This window comes from Idiotropiscis lumnitzeri, chromosome 21, assembly GCF_059441095.1.
Source record: "Idiotropiscis lumnitzeri isolate Australia: NSW breed Sydney's pygmy pipehorse chromosome 21, RoL_Ilum_1.0, whole genome shotgun sequence".
Classification (NCBI taxonomy): domain Eukaryota; kingdom Metazoa; phylum Chordata; class Actinopteri; order Syngnathiformes; family Syngnathidae; genus Idiotropiscis; species Idiotropiscis lumnitzeri.
The window spans coordinates 10985942-11006135 of record NC_142411.1 but is presented as its reverse complement, the minus strand read 5'-3'; the positions used below and the strand labels follow the sequence as shown (position 1 = coordinate 11006135).

Sequence of the window (20194 nt, the reverse complement as noted above, 5' to 3'; positions counted from 1 at the left end):
AAAAAAAAAGAGCTTCAAACACGGTTTATATGATGAAGTCAAACAAAAAAACAACAATAATGATGGGTTTATTTTCCCCAAAATCGAGAAAAATAACTTCCCAAGTTGTTTAGGAGCAACATGCAAGAGTGAGAATTTAACAGTTTCATTTACATGCCATGTTAGAGTGTGAATTGCATTTGTCAGTTGGATGCGATCAGGCAGGCAGTGTTCAATACATGGAGCAAGAGCAATATTACGGTCCAATCTCATTTAAAGAGCCTGTTTTACCGCAAACACAAGCCAGACAATCTTTACAAAACATTGAATAAGATGAATGCAATTTGTTTCTCATTCAGTTTTTTTTAGGGCATCCTTTAATCACATTTCAGGCGACAATCTATAATCCATCAATGGGCGTGAACCTGTCAGCCTCGACACAGTAGCACAGTCCCAGTCCAGCCTATCAGTTCAATGATCTCTGGGTTCAAAGGTCATGTGAATAACACCTGTGGCTAATGAGAATTAAAAGGTCAGTGGAAAACAAATATGTCTAAGCAGGCACATTTGACATTTTAGTCTAAATTGTTCAATCGCATTTAATAATTGAAACGGCAGATATTGCATGGATTTTTTTTTTTAAATGAGACGCCATGTTGAAAAAAAAAAAAAACATCACATGTAATTAATTTAACACTACAGTCGATATTTACTGTGAGCTTGACTTCCTAAGTAAGAGGAGGCACTGCGAGGAGTTTTATTGCCGAATGGCGTTTTGAAAAAGAAGCAGAGAAAAGCAGGCGGAGTTTGAAGTGATTTGTATTTTGCAAAGATGACAGGCACACTCAAGTCCAGACATATTGCACTTGCTGTGAACTTTCAACCAGCTGGTTCTTGACTTTGACACCCGCACACGCACGCTCACGCACGCTCACGCACACGCACACACTCACACACACGCACGCACACGCACGAACGCACACCCACGCACACACACAACCCCCGCCTACACGCACACACCCCAAACACACACACACACACACACGCCGCTCGTGAGAAGATTGACAAAGATGAAAGAAACTGATGGCTCTGCAGTACACGGAGATCTGGTGTCACTTCAAAACAAAATAACAGATCGGATCAATTCCGAGAAAGCGTGGTAAAATTTCTGAGATCAGGATGAATTATTACGGTTAGTGAGTTAAAGGCAGTGAAAGACAGCAGGAAGAAAGTGGACCATAAGCCTTACCCTGGTCAGAGGACCCTGAATGCAGTTGGCGGGTTTCTGGGCTTGCTGTTGCGTCTGAATCTGGGCTTGGACCCATAGGGAGGGTGAGGTGCTCAGTGGAAGCAACTGCAGCAGCAGAGGGCACTGTGGAGGGAGAGGGCAAACCAGGAGCATGGGATGAGGAGGGGGGAGACGAGACGCACGGAGAAGAATGGGGTGCTGCGGGAGAGGTGAATGGTGGCGGGGTGGGCGGAAGCGGGGGGGTCGGGCCGGCTATGCCGACAGGGTGGCTGTGTGGCACGTTGGTGACCGGAGAAGGTGCGGGAAACATAGGTGGGCCGTTTGGAGATGGTGAGGGGGGCTTCTGAGTGAGCGGAGATGGGGCGGCGATGGGGATGAGTGGCCGTGGGCCTGCGGCCTTCCCCGGGGGACTGCTTATCATGACCGGGGGTGAGGGGGGCAAGGGAGTGAAGTTGTAGGCTGAACACACCACAGACTTGGGTACGGTGGCAGGGTTGGGGGCTGGGGCAGGAGCAGGAGGTGGTGCTTGGGCAAACGCCTGCTGCCTCCTTGGGACGGTGGCGTAGTGCGGAAGGACTGGGTGGAAGGCAGAGCCAAGCGAGGTGGCAAAACGGGAGGCCGAGTGCCTCAGAGGTGGTGTCGGGGGTGTTGTGGATGACGATAAAGGGGAACCCGGAGCTGGATAGGTCAGTGTGGATGGAGATGCCGGTGTGGATGATGTCCTGCTATACTCTTGAGGAGTGGGGGTATACAGAGTGCTTTCGAATGCTAGTTGCACGGACAGACATGGTGAAGGACAACAAGACAGGACAGAAGGGAAGGCATCGACGAAGGTAGGAGGCAGCCATCGTGCATACAACGGAAGGACGACAGGTCAGGAGAGAGATGGAAGGAGGGTGGGAGGGGAGGAAAAAGAGAATGGAGCAGATGAAGCAAGAAAAAAAAAGCTCAGCTAAACCACAGTTCGATTGCCGGGTATTTAATGTATTTCAATTAGCCGTGGGGATGCAATTTTGTTAGTGGACAGATGCTGCAAGAAACAAACAAAAGTAAACAAAGCTTTGCTAGACTTGTTGAGAGAGAGGACCAAGATGGATATTTGTTAAGAGCACCAAACAAAAGACATATTCAAGCCAAGCCGAGTGACAAAAAAAAGCTTACCATACAAGATATCGCAACCCGTCCATTTTCTGTACAGCTAATCCTCATTAATACCGGCCCAGGGAAAATGAATGTACTTTTTGGCTTCTATACTCATCAATGACAGTGAATGAGTTAAGCTTACGGCTAGGCTTTGGGTTTAAGGCGGATTACGTAGAAAAAATTATTTACTTTAACATCAAAACAGCTCTGCGGGTGAGTATTTTGGTCCGTCGTTCTGATGCCTATAAGGTCTTTATCTATATGTGAGATCATCGAATAATGCTATTTAAGTTGATGCAGGAACACACACATTTTAAACGCTGACAACAGTTGAAGACCAAGAAAATTATATAATGAACCAAAAGTTGCTCAGCAAAAAAAAAAAAAAATAATAATAGACTAAGTTGCAACACAATCGGTCACGATTTGGCACGTATCGTGTCACCTAACGCGAAACAGTAATGCTGTCTGCTAGTTTACATATTGTACATCCACAGGATTTGTGTTGTTTGTGCCCGATTCTTATGGATTTTTGGTGGAAGAAATGATGCTAACAGATGAATCTGCAGATTTAAAAAAATATATATACTAGTGCTGACAAGCGATTACATTTGAAAACTAATTAATCACAAAAAATTTCCATGAATAATTGCGATTAATCCCATTTTTCAACTACTATTTTTGTGAAGCGTGTAACAGATATTTACTGGAATAATATCTTGGAATGAATGCTAAATCATCAAAAATGAAGTATATTTAATTCAAAGTTCTAATAGCTTTTTTTGATTCTTCAATATGATTGAATCTGAAACATCTTTACAGGCATTTTTCTTAGAAACAGTTTTCAACTCTTTTACAGTACATTCCAGCAGTGTTGGTTTGCAAGGCCCATTGGGAACTTGAGCAGGGTGTTTTGTTCTGAGATTATATGATAAATATGTAGAGCTAATATAGTACAATATTTATATGCATACACAATAATATGGTAATTATTTTTTAAGTAAATCAAACTGAAAAAATGGAACTTAAGCTCCTGAGTTAACGCTTTAATTTTGACAACCCTAATATATAAATATATATAATGAATAAAATAACTAAATTATTGGACCCTTGACACTTAAAACAAAGTTATGAATTACAGATATAAAATTTGACCATTTGTTTTACAATACTTTGAGTGAATGAGCGAAGTTACTGGCAAAATGTGATTTATGCATGAGTTCTTATACTCCATTATTTTCTTAGCCATGTAGCGATGGCTTCAAAATAAGGGCCAGCAATGTCTTTTCAACATGTTTAAAGAGTTGCATTATGAAATATATGATGTGCAGAGAGAAAGAGAGAGAGAGAGAAAGAGAGAGTTAAACGGAGACAAGTGCGACTCAATTTTAACACTAGTAAAGCACACTAATCTTGAATATAAACAAACACTTGCATCTTCACGGTCATATGAGAAGATGGAGAAGGATGTAATTCACAGAATGATTTTGTGTCAGCCATATATGTCCTTTACTTACTGACCATACCTCCTGAACATTTTTGTTTTTGTTGCCATGGTAAAAGACCCATCAGGAGTCACGCAAAACTGAGACGCATGCGACATTTATTGGACGGAATGCGCCATGTGTGACTTCTCCCAACTAAATGTTCTGACATCTCATGCCTAGTTACGTTCACCATTTTATCCTCGCTGACCAGATTCAGTGCTCGTCATGACTTCTACTCCACTACACACATTCTCCTTCCTCATTATCATCGCCCACATTTCCCCCCAAAAACCCAACTTGATTCTTTCTACCACTTTGATCAAATTACCACTTAAGCACTGAATAAGTGTTGAAATCATTGTCTAGCTCAGATATTTATGGAATGATGTTCTCTGACAGTTCTGGACTGAACCAATGGGTGAATAGATATAACAGCAGTGGTACATTCTTTACATACCACACATACAGAATACCCATATATGTGCAGGCATACACACATGATGGAAGTTAAAGGGTGATAAAGAAGGGTTATTAGCAAAGAATATTAGATTATATATAATATAATTTTGCATCCACACTCCATCCACAATCTGGATTTTGCAAGCATTCATACTAACACACACAATAACCCCTGAGGGTGTTACCAGCATTTTGCCTGATTTATTTTTAGCCTGTGAGTAACACCGCTGAACTGTGTCAGCCTTCATGTGTGGTCATGCGTGCATATGCTAATAGAGCGAACATAGCAATAAAGCGTGCCACAACGCTGCCATCCTTTCTCACCCAGTCGTGCATTGTAATGGTCTCCTTGTTATGGCAAATAAGCAAACGTTCACCAATTTCATCATCAGTGGGCAGTTCCACTGCAATCTGCTTGATGCAAGTGTCAACATTTGAATCGAAGAGTGTGACGTTTGTTGTACTTTGAGTTGTTGATATGATCAGATATTCATGATATATGGATGCCATTTCAAACAGTAGTTTAGTTAATCCACCCGTTTTTCTGCAGTACGGGGGTGGCCATTTTGTCAATTTCTTTCGACCAATCATGGCGCCGCTTCAGAAAACAGGAGAGCCGTGATTGGTCATTAGTTGAGCGCTGAGCATCTGTGATGTCATTTTCAGTCCACGCAAGTGGCAAAATAGTCGCCCCCTGAAATCTACAAAAACAAACGGATTTTACAACTTTTACTAGAATTTTGTGTTTAGACAAGTGGGACTGCATAGAACATATTTGTGTAAAGAAAATGTTGTATATATTGTTCGCATACAGGATAAGGATGACCCAAGGCTTTATTGCTGCCATCTTTTTTTTTTCAAGATTCAATTTCCCCTTATTATTCAAACAATAATAAAGAACCAGAAATCTGATCATCTAAAGAGGTTGTGAAATTAATGAGGCAGTCATAGAATTTGACATGGACTGATTATGGAACTAATGTAATTGTATCGTTGTATTATGTAAAACCATTTTGAACATCGAATGCCCAATATTGGCATGATAGTGTCATAATCTCTAAACGCAACTCTACATGGCCTCATACAACATTGCCCATTGTTCCAACAGAATTACACTTAAATATATATGGATACACACTCCTTAATTAAAACCTTGCAAAAATGCTTTGTAAAATTTTCCCAAACCTTCCCTTCAAAACACGGGTGCAGCCTTAGGCCTTTCTATCTACAGCACCCTCAGTTTCTAATTATTTGAGGAACACACTGTGTGGTATCTAATTCTGGAATACAATGTGATCTCTGATGTATCGTGAATTTGGGGAGTTTAACTCTTCATGACAGATGGACAATACAATATCAGATACATCTTAAAATAAGCAAATATGATTCTATGCCAAATATCAATCAAATGACAAACATTCGATTGCAGTTCTATGTACTACAAAATGGAATTGATGTTAGTTAAGGTTCATTAGTTTACAGAAGCATAAAAGCTGCCATGCCTTCAAGGAATAATTAATTACAATGTTATTACAGGTCAATAGGGATGTAACGATTCACTCAAACCCCGGTTCGATTCAATTCGATTTTCAGTTCCCGATTTTGATTCAGTTTTACTTATTTATTTTTAACAAAATGGATGACTCATAATATAACGGATAGATACTTTTATTTCAACATCTCAATTTTATCATTTTTGGAAAGAGTAACTTTTTGCAACTTCACAAAAAAGAAAAAAGTACATTTTTCTCTTATCAGTGTTTTGTTGATGCAAGAACTAAAAATAAATAAATGTACAATACACTTGACTGTTATCATTAGAAATCCTTTAGTTATTCTGTTTTTTATCGTCAATGTATATTTTAAGCAGCTGAAATTGATTTTAAATTGATTTTCGATTAATCGTTACATCCCGAGCAATAAAACAACAAATTCTTCAATAAATTTGAAAAGGATTAGGGAAAATATTAATCTAATCGCAATAAAGATTTAAAACCTGATGGGCTGTTAGAAAAATGAGAGGCTAAAAGCAAAGAGCATCACTCACCAGCATTAGAGATGCGTCTCCCTCTTTCCCAGTCTTGCTGCTCTCTGTCCAACTGCTCTTGCTGCTCCTTCTCCTGCCGCTCTCTCTCCACCTTCTCCCTCTCCATCCGCTCACGCTCGGCGCGCTCCTGCTGCTCCTGACGTTCACGCTCCAGTCGTTCCCTCTCGGCCTCCCTTTCTCGAAGCTCCCTTTCCTGACGCTCTCGTTCTTGACGTTCGTGTTCCTGACGTTCCCGCTCTTGCATCTCTCGCTCCAGGCGCTCTCGTTCCTGACGTTCCCGTTCTTGACATTCACGTTCCTGGCGCTCTCTTTCCACCTCCTTCTGCCTCTGCACCTCCTGGAGCTGCCTGGATGGCATGAAGAAAAAGACAAAATAATGATATATGTTAATTTAAATGAAATAATTCACACTGACTCAAATTATAATTGAGGCCAGAATGCAGAGTAACAAAAAATAATCCACACGTTCTACTAAATAAAACCAACAAACGTTCAAAATGTCAGGTGGAATGAGTAACAGAGAGGTTCATCAGTGCGGGACAGGTCTTGACCCTTCTGACCCACAAGCAACTAATGATGACATTACATAACAATATTATTATATAACACGTGCTACTAGGCATAGCAGTCATGTTATGCAATCTAAAATTTAGGTACAAAGTAAGTTGAAGTCCGCAATTGGCACAACACCGTCCTTCACTGAACAACTTAAAATAATAATATAAAATGAAAAAAAAAAAAGATTCGTTCCTAATATATATATATGTATATATAAATAAATGCAGGATGCAAGCCATGGAAATTGCTCTGCATCTGAGTGTATTTATTGTGTGAAGTTCACGGATTGGTCAGGAGATGTCAGCAGAGGGCAAGCGGTATGTAGCGCGATGCGTGCGTGTGACAACATGTTTGACACAGGCTTGAGGCTAAAACAGGCTTTCCACTGGCTCAGTGTATAATTTGGTGAAACTGCAATAATGCTTTTGGAGAACTAAGATGATGCTGCAGAAGTTGCACGCTAACCGACTAGCAGTGGATACAATAAAGAATTTGTTTCAGCAGACTTAGTGTACCTAACTCACAGCTAAGCCCAAAAATTTAAAATTGCGCATTGAGAATTATACTTCCGTGAAAAATCAGAAAAGGAACTCATGGGAAATAGTCAAAATATATGCAATATAAATGTAAACTTGTATTAGGATGTTAGACACAAAACATATAAAGGTCAAGATCGTGTACATACACACACACCCACGTACACGTTTTTATAAAAAATTTTTTCTCTCTAGTAATGACCAATCTTGGCTCAACTTGCAAATCTCACAACTGTGATGTCATTTTCATTAACTCATTCATTACCAGTCAAGTAAAAAAAAATGGATTTGAGGTCTTTCACCATCAATGGCAGTTAATAAGCCACCACCTGAGATGGATAAAAATATGGATTTTGCTGCTTGATTAAAATCCCAAAAATGCAATATTAATCACAATTTTGTGTTTTGACCAGCGGGTGCTAGTGATGGGCAAATAAAGATTTGATGAAGCGCTGAACCATTTGAAGCAATCGGTTCAAAATGGTTTGAAGCTTCAAAGCTTCAGTGATACTGACATCTGGTGGCGAAAAATTGGAACTGCAGTCATATACGAGAGCAGGCATCACCAAATGGCGGACCGCGGTGACCAATCTATGATGATTTTTTTTTCAGGGCGCATTCGCAAACATTGACGCTGCAATTCTAGTTCATACGAAAAAGGCGTCACTGATTTGAGCCAATCAAATCTTTTGTTTACGATCCACTGCCAATTGCGCAGCAGACCGCAAGAGAGTGCTGCTGACGGTGTGCCTTGCTAAAGTTAGCAAGGTCGATGTGTGTTGTTTTAAATGAATGGACGGAGAAATGTAGTTTTGTACTGGTTGCAGCCGATTCAAAACCAGTGTGCATCATATGCTCCGAAACCGTCGCAACATTGCGAAGCGCCACTACAAAACAAAGCACCGCCCTTTTTTGCAAAGTTATCCGCTGAAGTTTGAGGTGAGCGCACGTAAAAACATCGAACTTCGAGTGCAGTGCAACAGATTTTTACATTTTCGTTTACAGCCCAGCGGCATGCAAACGAATGTTCACTAAAAGTATCATGGATTTTGGGGAAAACATAAAAAAACATTCAGTGATGGGGAAGTTGTGAAGGAGTGCTTAAATGCGGTTGCACAAACATTATTGAAAGGAAAACACAAAGCCCAGATGTGTGAAATAATCTACCAAATCCCAATGGCCCTGAATCCGTTGCAACCCAGAATTAAGTCACTGGCAGGGCAGTCACAAACTCATTTTTCTCATTACGAGAAGTTAAAAAAAAATATTCAAAAGAAAAGTTGGTGTCAAAGCTCATTTTGAATTAGTTTTTCATGAGGGCAGCCATTTTTATTGATTGTGTACTGAACATGTTGACCTGTTTTACTTGGATAATTAGGCTTTCCGTTTTTTTTAGGCTGATAACTCTTTGATTTCAGAAAAAAAAAGTAAAAGATGTTAACTCAATGCTTAGCACTTGATATATTTCTGCAGGAGATATTTTACTGTTTTTTATGGAAGTGGCACCTTTAAGTTCCTGGAGCCACATTTTCTTAAATGTGAAATAAACGCCTTATATTTGTTTGACTGGCAAAGGTGTTTAACGTGAACATTGCTAAATATTTAGTATATAAGTGCGCTCTGTTGAAAATTACTAAATATTGAAACTAAAAATGTAAACATAGGCTAGAAATTAAGGGAAGTTGGACTTTGGTTCAGACCTTTTAATTGGGAGAAATTTTTGCCGTGGACCTCTGTGACTTTTAATTGAATACCTCTGCTATAGAGGCTTTTAGGCAGTAAAATCTATACAAACACAGAAACAATAATTGTATACCTAGTTATTTATACAAAAAAAATATGTTTTTGTGTATTGTGGAAGTTTTTGATTAAATAAAAAAATCCCCATACCTTGTTTAATGTCTAGCTAAGTAATGTGAATGTCATTGCATTATTTTTTTTCCTGACGACTTAACTAAACAAAAGTGTGAAACAATGTTACGCTAAGAAACCACGACTCATATGTTCACACGCTAAAGGATATCAATTTCTACATACATAAATTAACAAAAACTATGGCACAGGTTTCTTGAAAAAATATTACTTTTTCCAGTCTTTGGATTTAGATGTTTTTTTTTTTGTTTTTTTTTACTGACAACTTCACGTTTTGAGAAAAATGCGCTCACATGGCACAGATGCGCATAAAAATCTTGCGGCGACCTCGACGCTCATTGTTACCTCAATGAGCGGAAGTGTCTCGACTAGGCGGCCTGACGTATTCAAAATTAGAAAATAAAAATTAGAAGTGTTTTATATGACTCTTTTTTCATGTTTGTTTTTGCACCACCCATTATACAAAGTCACTGTACTTAAATACACTAATGTTCAATGGTCAAATTCATTTTATTAAACCTTATTATACAATCATATGCACGTCTACTTATCTAGTTTCAAAACATGTATATAAACATATCGATAGTTATTTTTAGGTTACTATGTAAAATTGGCTTGCATTAAAATGTGACTCGAGCTCATTCTACTTTAAAACCAGACATTGAAGTATTTGTATACCTGACCATGCTTACGTTCAATGAATACACTTAATTTGAAAATTAAAAGCTGCCGAGAAGTACTCACGCTCATCGTATTTGAGCGTCGACGTCACCGCACGCCGCGCACACTCCGTTGGACAGTCACAGGGTTTACTAGAGTTCATTTTGAGAACAAAACGAACCAGTTATTTTTTCGGACGTCAGAGGTCACGTGTTTTCTCCTGACTGAACGGAGCATCGGAACAATGTTCCGAAGCAATTTTATTTCCGGGTTTGAAGCGTGCGCCGGAGCTTCGGTTTCAGACTGCCCATCACTAGCGGCTGCACATGGAACATATTTTAAATAATATTTTTGACTTGACTTCTACTGGCTCACTTGCTTGATGAATTTCGAAATTAAATTTTCCGTTGATGATCGCAACACGTCCACTCTCTGAAGTAGAAAAGCATGCACATACCGTGATGCCCCCTCTGCTTTACTTCACAGTCATTTTGATGGTGTTGTGCTAATTTATTGACAACCTGTCAAGGATTTTAAGAGGTACTTTCAGCCCGTTGAAAGTCAAGAATTCAGTATTCTGAGAATGTTTTTGTGCGAGGCAAGGTTCACATCAGGCAATGCTTCTCGAAAACATAAAACTCAAAACCGGTGTGAGTTTTATAGGCCAGGAAATCTTTCCTAACATCTGCAAACGTCTGACTCCTGATTCTGATTAAGTCTTGGAGAAGTCATTAACTTAGGGGTTCACATACTTTGCTCAATATGATCAGGGATATGGAAAAAAACAAACACCCAATCTGTATATTATTAGTGAAAAGGAAATAGAAGGGACATGATGATGACATGCTTACTGCCAAGGTCAAAATAGGGTCACACTCATTTCACTGAAATCTGACTCACAGTGAAATGTCAAAATATGAACATAAAATATTGCTTCATTTTCACACAATTGTTCCCTTTTTCCGTCTGTTGTGCTAATAGCTTCACATACACGCACAAACACACACACACGCACACGCACGCACTATATAAAATAACTAGACATAATTTCATCACTTGAGGGCAGCACTCTCTAACCTTTTTAGTGCATTGGACCAGTTTCCCCGCAAAGCATCAAAGCATCAACCCTTAAAAGAACATCTTTGGTGTTAATAAGCAAAAACAAGCGCTCACAACCAAGGAATTTGGTGAGCACAAAGTACAAGGACCAAGATCCAAAGGAATGATCTGGAAAAAAAAAAATCACAAATTTCATGGCGCCCACTCTAATAACGATTATATCGATTGCCAGCACAGTCTTCCGTTGTTTTTCTCCCTTAGGAAACAAAGCCCTGGTTTACAACAGCTTGGTCCACTACACCACAGTACACCATGTTCTGGTTTGCTCGAATAAACGTCTTAAAATATAAGTTAGTTCAAATACATACATAGTACTCTTTGCACTTTGTACATAAATAGTGATAGACTTTTTTCAGGGCCAATACCGATATCGGTTATTAGAAGTCATGGAGGATATTCGTTTGTTGAAAAAACGGGTAAAATGGTGTCAACATTTTGAAAAATAAAAACTTCAAAACTTGACATAGTTTAAACAACTTATTAAATAACTCTAGTGATGTGTTAAAGATTTTTTAGATCTTAGAAAATAGACCACTTAGTTTTAAAAGTCTAACAAAAAGTGAACGAAGCTCCCTGGGTCAGCTGCATGTCTTATAGTTCACTGAAAATCTGAAAATAATAAAAAAGAAAAATATCAGCCTTCATACAGACCCATCTAGTCTCTACTTGAATGGATCATAATAACCGTGAAGTGTCCTATTTGGTTTCAGTGGTTATTTCAGCATTAAAGAAATGTAAAGCTGGATTCTCAACCCAGCAAAACCTGATTACTGTGTGATAGGTTTGCTCCTCTGGAGTCTTCCCTCTCTACACTATTAAGTCAGATAGTAAATTAGGCCCAGTGGGATCATCTGCACTGTAATAGCAGCAGCAGAACATCTTCATGATTAAACACAGCACATGATGTAATGGCGTTTTGGTCGTCACATCAGCGGAATTGGGCAGATCAAAAAAGCTCACACTGTCTAAATTACTTACGTTTGTCGCGGGGGTAGATGAACACAAAGACGGTTCACAGGTTTAACATGCAGATTTATGCGTAAAAATAACTTAAGTAGATGTACTTATATTCATTTTTTCATCATCATATGATTTGACCCTGGAACAGGCAATTATATTATCATTCTATTATTCAAGTAATTTCAATCATTTAAAAATAAACAACGAAAACTTGCTATGAATACATGGATGGACATAAGCAAGACTCTGCCCTACACTACATAAACATAAAAACAACATAAAAAATATGTCCATCATGTCTGATTGTTGAAGAGTTCAATTAATATAATATTCATGAACGGCACTTTTTTCCCCAAAGAACTCTATAAAGTTAAATTGAGTGTAGTTGGAAATGTTCACACTTATATAGGATTCATTTCTTAATCCAGTTTACATATTACACACGACAAGTTACAAGGTATGACTTAGGTCTACCGCCCTTCACAAACGGAGATTTCTTCCCAGCACAAAATTGTATGATCTTTTTGTTGTTATTATCTTTTTTGGGGACACTTAAACCAAATTCGAACGGCGACACAGAAAAAGACACAGTTTGCGATGCAAAATACTGTGGAAACTAATTTCAATCACTTTTTAATATGGTTACTCCTCATATCAGTTATTTTTTCAGTACTGCAAATATGCTGCTTACTGACGTACTTTGAATTAATGTCAGAAATATTTTTTTCGCGACTATTCTTCCAAATTGGTAAGGAAATGTTAACATTTCATGAACATATATTACAGATGGGCCCTACTCTTCAATATGTCACGTCAAATAAAAAATGTTGCCAAAAGGGTATGAAAAGTTACTAACTATTGGTAATCCTGGTGAAGAAAATGAAACGCGAAAGTTAGTTTTTTTACGCATCCTCATTTTTATTCAGCACACCGGATGATGAAGTGGAAGCGCTTGAATTGTCCTCATTAGAAAGGCCACCACAGCTATTCTGATATCTCGATGCTATGGACTCCTTTGTACGTGTTTAAAAAAAAAAAAAAAACCTCTTCTGGCAAGTTCGGATGTTTTCAAAACAAAGCGGCGTATGCCAAACTCAACATAAAAAAAGGCCAACAAAGCTGATAATTACTTTAACCACATAGTAATCTTTTCAACAGAAGATTCAGAGAATGCAAACGTGATGTAACCGGAAATCAGTACTTTAGACGCTAAACGACTCATAGTACAAAAAAAGAGGCTGTCACTCATCACAATGACACCTTTGGTTTTCTGTACGTTTTGGCTGTTGGGCAGATGTCACGCGACCGTCGAGGTGATTCCAAGTCCTAACATTCCACTCAAATTCTTGAACAGTGAGAGCAGCGTCTCCCACTGCCAAGAGTAAAACACATTTTCATTAAGACAGGCACAAACTTAAAGGGGAAGTCAACTCCAAAATTGCACAGAAATATGTGCTATGCCGGTCGACTAGTCGAAACACGGCATTCTGATTAACTTTGCGTCCATGGAAATGTGAGTTATGCGGTGGCCATTTTGTCACTTCTGTCAACTGAAAATGACATCAACACATTGCTTAAGGCTCAGCTAATGACCAATCATGCACATCTTAAAAAAAACTGTTTACGTAATTCATATTCCACAAATATAATATTAACCAGTATGCCATGTTTATAAACTGGTGAAGGTGCATAGAACATTTTATTGCAAAGATTTTTTGGGGGTTGAATTCCCCTTTATGAAAACCACTTTGTATTCGTAACTCAAAGTTACTGGAATATCAGAATTAGAATGCCCTTTTATGTCATTGTACTCAGTGCACAACAAGATTAGAGATTTCTCCTCTCCAGTGCAATGTAACAAACAATTTCATTTTAAAGATTAAATAAAAAATAAACATGAAATTAAATAAATATAAGAACATATGTTGCCGTCCTACAAGGTAAGGGTAGTTGTGTGTGAGAGTTCAGCATGAAGATGGCTCTCTGGGATATAAAGATGGAAGCACACAAAAAATTAATGTCATACCATGCAATTGATAAATCTAAATCTAAATCTAATAAAGAATAATCACTCAGAGGCTGATGCATTGATTAAATCAAAGTCTGTTCAGACAAAAATTCCTACGGAGTTGGAAATAGAGAATTGTCTTGGTTTGTGCTGCTATAATATAAACAGAAAATTCACCAAATGTTTCTCTCTCCAATTTGGTGGGAAACATCAGAGGGTTCAAAGCTGTGAAAAGCCCTCTGCTCTGTTTAACTGGCGTCTTGCTCGCCCCCTGACAAGAGTTGCCGAGGAAACCGTTGCCAAGGGAGCGTGGGTGGCGGTGAGGTCTGAATTGCCATGTATACATACATATATGCAACAAACATCCACGTTCCTTTCCCCTTCGCGCCATCTTACTACAAACCCCTTTAAATGATCACAGCGTATGCTGCAAAATTTCATCATCTGCCCTGTAAATGTCACCCTTGTTCTGCAAAAAAAATCTTCAAACTTAAATTCCACACAAATTAGACTGCAAAATTCTCCTTTTATACTCACTCATGAATTTCACCTGTTTCCACTTAACCTGTTCTAACAGGTGTTTTTAGAGTCATTTAATTCTGTTTTTATTTTTATGGTACACATTGTTCCAATTTAATTGGAATTAAGGTTGCATAGCATACTCGTTCATATTTTCTGCTGGAAAAAACCTTTTTAAAAAAGCGTCCTTAAATCCAATATTAAATTGCAAATGTAATATTTGGGGCGAAACCGAACCTCGACTAAAACAACAACACTCAGACATTCTAAGTATATTTTGCAAAAGGAGTTTTTGAGTACATTTGACTAGTTTATTCACTTGAAAAAAACACTCAAAGGAAGCTTGCTTTTATTTTTTCCCATACCATATTACATGCACAAGGTTGAGGCTCAAATCGACAAACTCATGATTTTTAGACCGCCACTCTACACCTGAGCTAAGGCTCGGTGACGGTGGTTGAGTATATTGCTGGTATCTCCAAAAGGAGGCCAAAAACTCGCTTTGGACGATTCCGAGATTTCCATGTGACACCAATAATATACTAAATAATATCCTAATACATATTAGCAGTGGCATGGCTCAGGTGTAGAGTGGTCGACTCCTCACCTTGAGGTTATGGATTCGAACCTCCACTACATTGAGGTCCTTTGTCCACGGAATGTGCAGTGTATTCGAACGCCCCCCCCCAAAAAAAACCTCTAACCTTGGAGTGACTTTTTTAAACTTAATAAACTAAAATTTACTCAAAAACTGTTCTTGTAAAATCTAATTGGAATTTTTGAGTGAAAAATTTTTACGAGGATTTTTCAATTAAATATCACACCCCATTTTTTTTTATTTTTTATAGTGCACTTGATTATAGTAGGGGACATGGTTGATTTATTTTCTTTCCAGGTATGTTACCAACTACCTGTCTGTGAGTACAAGGAAAGCATAGAATGATTTCTCAACCCGTTGTAAGCAAAACGCTAAGCCTTTGGGAAGATATGCATGGGCATTAAAGTAATTATGTATCGTTAACAAAAGCAAATGGCCACTTACTCATGCCAAAGCAATTAATGTGAAACAAACGAGCTTGACAGCTTGTAACATGAAACAGAAATGGAAAGCAATGATGAGCTCAAAGCTAGTTCAGAACAACAACCTCCCTCTGCTCCATAAAACGTTTATTCATGAGGGGTTTTTCCCATTTTGCAAAAAAAAAAAAACCCAACGTGCATGAGCTGCTGGGGAGAACACACAATGTTGCAAGTACAAAAACTTAGGATACACGTTCCAAACCGGGCAAACCAGGTGCAAATAGCTTTGTCATCAGATGAAACGAGACACCCAAAAAAAAATAAAAAAAACACTTTCAGCTATTACTTTAAAGAAGTTAATGTGAGGTAATTTAACACGACAGTTCTAATGTTCTATAAATGTTAAATGGCTTTAATATTAAATAAATAACTTTATGTATTTAATTCCACATTTAATTAATAAATGAAACATTTAATTAATTAATGATTTTAATGAAACATTTCATGGTGTATTTAATTATCTAATTTTGGCACTTTGAGTCCTTCATAATTTGATAGTTTGTACTTGTGCTACTGTATTCAAACAAGTCGACTACAAGTTTATGTTTTGATTTGGTTTATTTATGTTGCTTTGAGTGAAATAAAGCCACAACAGTTGTCAAATAAAATGTTTTGGTTCACAGCTTATTTTGCAGCCATGAGCATTGATTCCACTGTTACCACTTTTGTCTTTTTGTGATGCAAAATCAATTAGAAAGTCTTTGCTATTGGGTGGAAACGTTATATGCCTAGTTTTAACTAAAATGGACTAAAACCTTTTTGAGTGTTTGTCGACTAAATTTACAAAAACTAAACTAAAACCTTTTGGGGAGTTTCCGTCGACTAACTAGACAAACTATCACGACTAGGACTAGTGATAGGCCGATTATCGGCGGAGACGATTTTCTTGGTCAATTTTTGGCATTTTGTCGATTATCAGCATCTGCCTTTTTTTTTTAACTTTCAAGACCGAAAAATTAAAAGCTGGTTTATTTTGGCTCACTCCAGCATACTTACCTCTCTCTCTTTCTTTCTCTCTCTCTCTGCTGTGCTTGTGGCCCTACCTGCAGAAGCAGATTGCCCCCCCCACAGCACTGATCGTTTCCTTATGCTGTGGGTAGCAGCCAATCAGCAGTCAGCTACCCGTTTGTGTTTTCACCTTGAGTCACACGCATTACAACAGACTTTGCCAAAATTTTACTAAACGTCAGTCTACGACAACTCACAACAAATAAACTATTTGCCGTAGTCAGCCTTAAAGAGATGTTTGTTTTCATTGAACTATAAGAGATGCAGCAGAGCGACGGAGCTCCGTGCACTTTTTGTTCGACTTTTAAAACTAAGTTGTCTATTTTCTAAGATCTAAAAAAGCTTTAACACATTACTTAAGTTGTTTAAGAAGTTGTTTAAACTAAGTCAATTTTTGGAGTTTTTATTTTTCAAAATCTTGACACCATTTTACCTGTTTTTTTTTTTCAACAAATGAATATCGGCCCCAAATATCTGTTATCGGCCTCCATGACTTATAATAATCGATATCGGTATCGGCCCTGAAAAAAGCATATCGGTCTATCACTATTAGGAATGATTAAATGTGACAAAAACGAATACGAATTTTTATCTAAAAGACTAAGACTAAATCTAAAATGCCTGCCAAAAACAACACTGGGGTGTAGACTTAATAAGTGATTTTTAATATCATTCTAACATTAGCGACACAATAGGTCAAAATGTGAATTTGATATGTGTAGTATACTGTAGAGCATTATGTCATCATGTTGTACCACTTTGCCACAAATAACAACTGTGCTAAATTATCCACGACACCGAAGTCTGACAGAATGTGTTGGCCAGCTTGACTTGGTGGCTTGCCTGGTTGGCTCAGAGAAGCACGAAAAGTCAACTGAATGGATATGAGTGCAGACGGACCATATGGACCGACTCCAGACCAAGGATCTTGTTAGTATACTATACACAATCTCTCTCTCTCTCTCTCTCTCTCTCTCTCTCTCTCTCTCTCTCTCTCTCTCTCTCTCTCCTCTCTCCCCCCCCCCATGTGGTGTGTGCCCTACTAATAAAACACCCTATATGATATCCAAAGCCAAAAGCAAACACATTGTCGTTGGAGTAATAGTGTCTGTGTTCATGTCCAAGTATGACTGCCTTTTGAAAAAATCTGCCAATGTCAACATGTGCTACAACACTGTTTCATTTGCAGCAGCATGTCCCAGCAGCTAAATGCAAGCAGTCCACAAAAAATAATGCATCACATGTATTTTTTTAAATTATGTCTTCATCTCCGCTTTCATTCAACACATTGACGCGCCCACTCACCAACAGGCTTGCTCACCCCGACACACTCCCACGTGCTGTGTAGCTATTTATACCGCAGCCCATTATTTGCAGCTCATGTCTTTTTAATCTGAGGGTAGCGCTCCGGCAATTCTATGCAAGTGGTTATCTTTCCACTCCCGGCCTTTCATTAATGTGCTCATACATGAGATAAATATGTCCGTCAGACATGCAGTCACCCTTGAAGGGTCATGACCAAGCTCAGAATCTTCTGCGTAGAAAAGGATGATTAGGGCAAAGTGTGGTTGGAGCACACAAATCTCATACAGTTGTCGTTTTGCTCTCCTATCGCTGTCGGTTATTTCTCAACCCTCATTCTTTCCGACAGAATTTCCAAAGAAAATTCCTATGAAAGCAAACAGCAACAACTGCATGTCGCCATTAAAAATAAATACCATTCGCGAATTGCATATAGCCTACCATCAATTTGCAATATCCTACAATTAATCTAATTAGTCTTAACTACTAATAGCAGGTTGTCATATCTGATACAAATTAAGACTATTTTGTCAAAAAGAAGGGGGTGGGAATGGTTGCGACTGTAATTTTTCACAGATGTTCTTTGTGAGTCATAAAATAAATACAAACAATATGCTTGTTAAACAGCTCCAAGTCCGCTGTCTGTTGCTGGAAATGTTGGTCAGTTCCAACTTCTTTTCATTTTAAGAGAACCAGAATATCGCCATTATGTTTTCATTCTATTTTTACACTTTTTGTGTGTTCATCACTTCACTATGGCTGATCATTATAAATCATTCACTGCCACTGACTGGTATAGAAGCCAAAAAGTACATTCAGTTTACCCAGGCTGGCAGTGAATGAGTTAAAGTGTGTCAGCAGACAGCAGATGACATCAGCAACTGATCGATTGTGTGAGTGTGTGTGCGTGTGTGTGAGTGTGTATATGAGAAAAAGAGGGACTGGAAAGCAGCCAATATCATGAGGCACACATATTTAAACTTCCTGGCAGTATTCAAACCCTTGACTCACACCTGAAGAATGCATTACAACTGAGACATGTCATAGTATTAGTTATGATTAGGTTTGCATGGGGGGAAACGAGACCTCTTACACATGTAGAGTTAGTATTATCATTAAGAATTATTATTTTATCTGGAGGATGACATCATTCGATGTCTAGAAGTTTTGTTCATTATTTTTCATCACTTTCATTTGAATTATCTTCACCTCACTCCCTCAATCTGAATGATGATAATAATGGATTTTATTCGGTCGACTGTGTGGAACTTATCGTTATTTAATCGTGTCTTGTAGCAAAGAAACATGGAGCGTAGGTCAATATCGAACACTGACTTAATTGTAGTTGTATTCAATCAGGAAAACCGAGTCAGACAGCCATTCCTAGTCAGAAGTATTGCAAGGTAAAAATTTTGTTAGACTGAGTTACACGCAACTCCGCTATCCACATTGAGGTAAGAAGACAAAAAGGAGAAGAAACGATGTCTGAGGTGTGTGCCTTACCGTCTTCGAAGGTCCATTTCCTCTGGTGTGGGGCCATTCTGAACGTGGGGTGTCTGCTTGGGCAATGTGGGACCTGTAGATGGCAAAACAGATTAATAGAGCTCTGCAGGTGTGCCAGAAAAGTCCCAGGACTGACACCATTCAAAAAACACAACAGAGTTTTCCCCTTCAAAGAGATCCTGTGACATTTGCGGCAGGACAAGGTCGCCATGGCAACATGTCTGCTCACACTGCTCTGAGCATCTGACAATTCCTGTCTGAAAAGAACATCGGGACAACCTCTCTGTTAACCAGATCTGTGTCTTTGTGTTTCTATAGATGATCTCAAAATAATTGTTCTGAATTCTATATGTATTTTATTTTATTTTTTTTTTTTTCTCTTGAGGGACTGCGCTCCAATTGATGATGAATGAAAATGTGTGAACCGATGTTAAAACAACTGACTTCAAAAATAAACACACGGAAACATCGGCCAGACGCCCATGGAGACTGAAATTAGCATTTTCTCCATCTGCCAGGAACAACATTGTGCACTGCCTGTATGCGTGTAATTGTGTTACTGTCTGTTCTAATAGAGCTTGTGGACCAATGACACAATCAGCAAACCAAAGCATTCAAAATTGCGTTATTGGAAAAGTGATGTTCATTTCAGTCGCTCAGAATGCAGAATAGTAACAGAAATTATTAAGACAGAAAGTCTTTGGT

The 20194-nt window shown here is 38.5% G+C and overlaps 1 protein-coding gene across 5 annotated transcripts in view; it reads right to left on the bottom strand.

Annotated features, from left to right (window-relative positions):
* Positions 1-20194, bottom strand: part of enah (ENAH actin regulator) — an 83701-nt gene that overhangs the window by 16009 nt on the left and 47498 nt on the right. For 3 of the 5 annotated variants that reach the window (XM_088286309.1, XM_088286308.1, XM_088286307.1), the window contains exons 4-6: positions 19490-19562; positions 6365-6711; positions 1229-1996 (exon numbers count right to left, since the gene is read on the bottom strand). In XM_088286309.1, the coding sequence (XP_088142435.1) occupies positions 1229-1996; positions 6365-6711; positions 19490-19562 (1188 nt within the window). The remainder of the gene's footprint in view (positions 1-1228; positions 1997-6364; positions 6712-19489; positions 19563-20194) is intronic. The other 2 variants (XM_088286310.1, XM_088286311.1) reach the window with 2 other exon arrangements.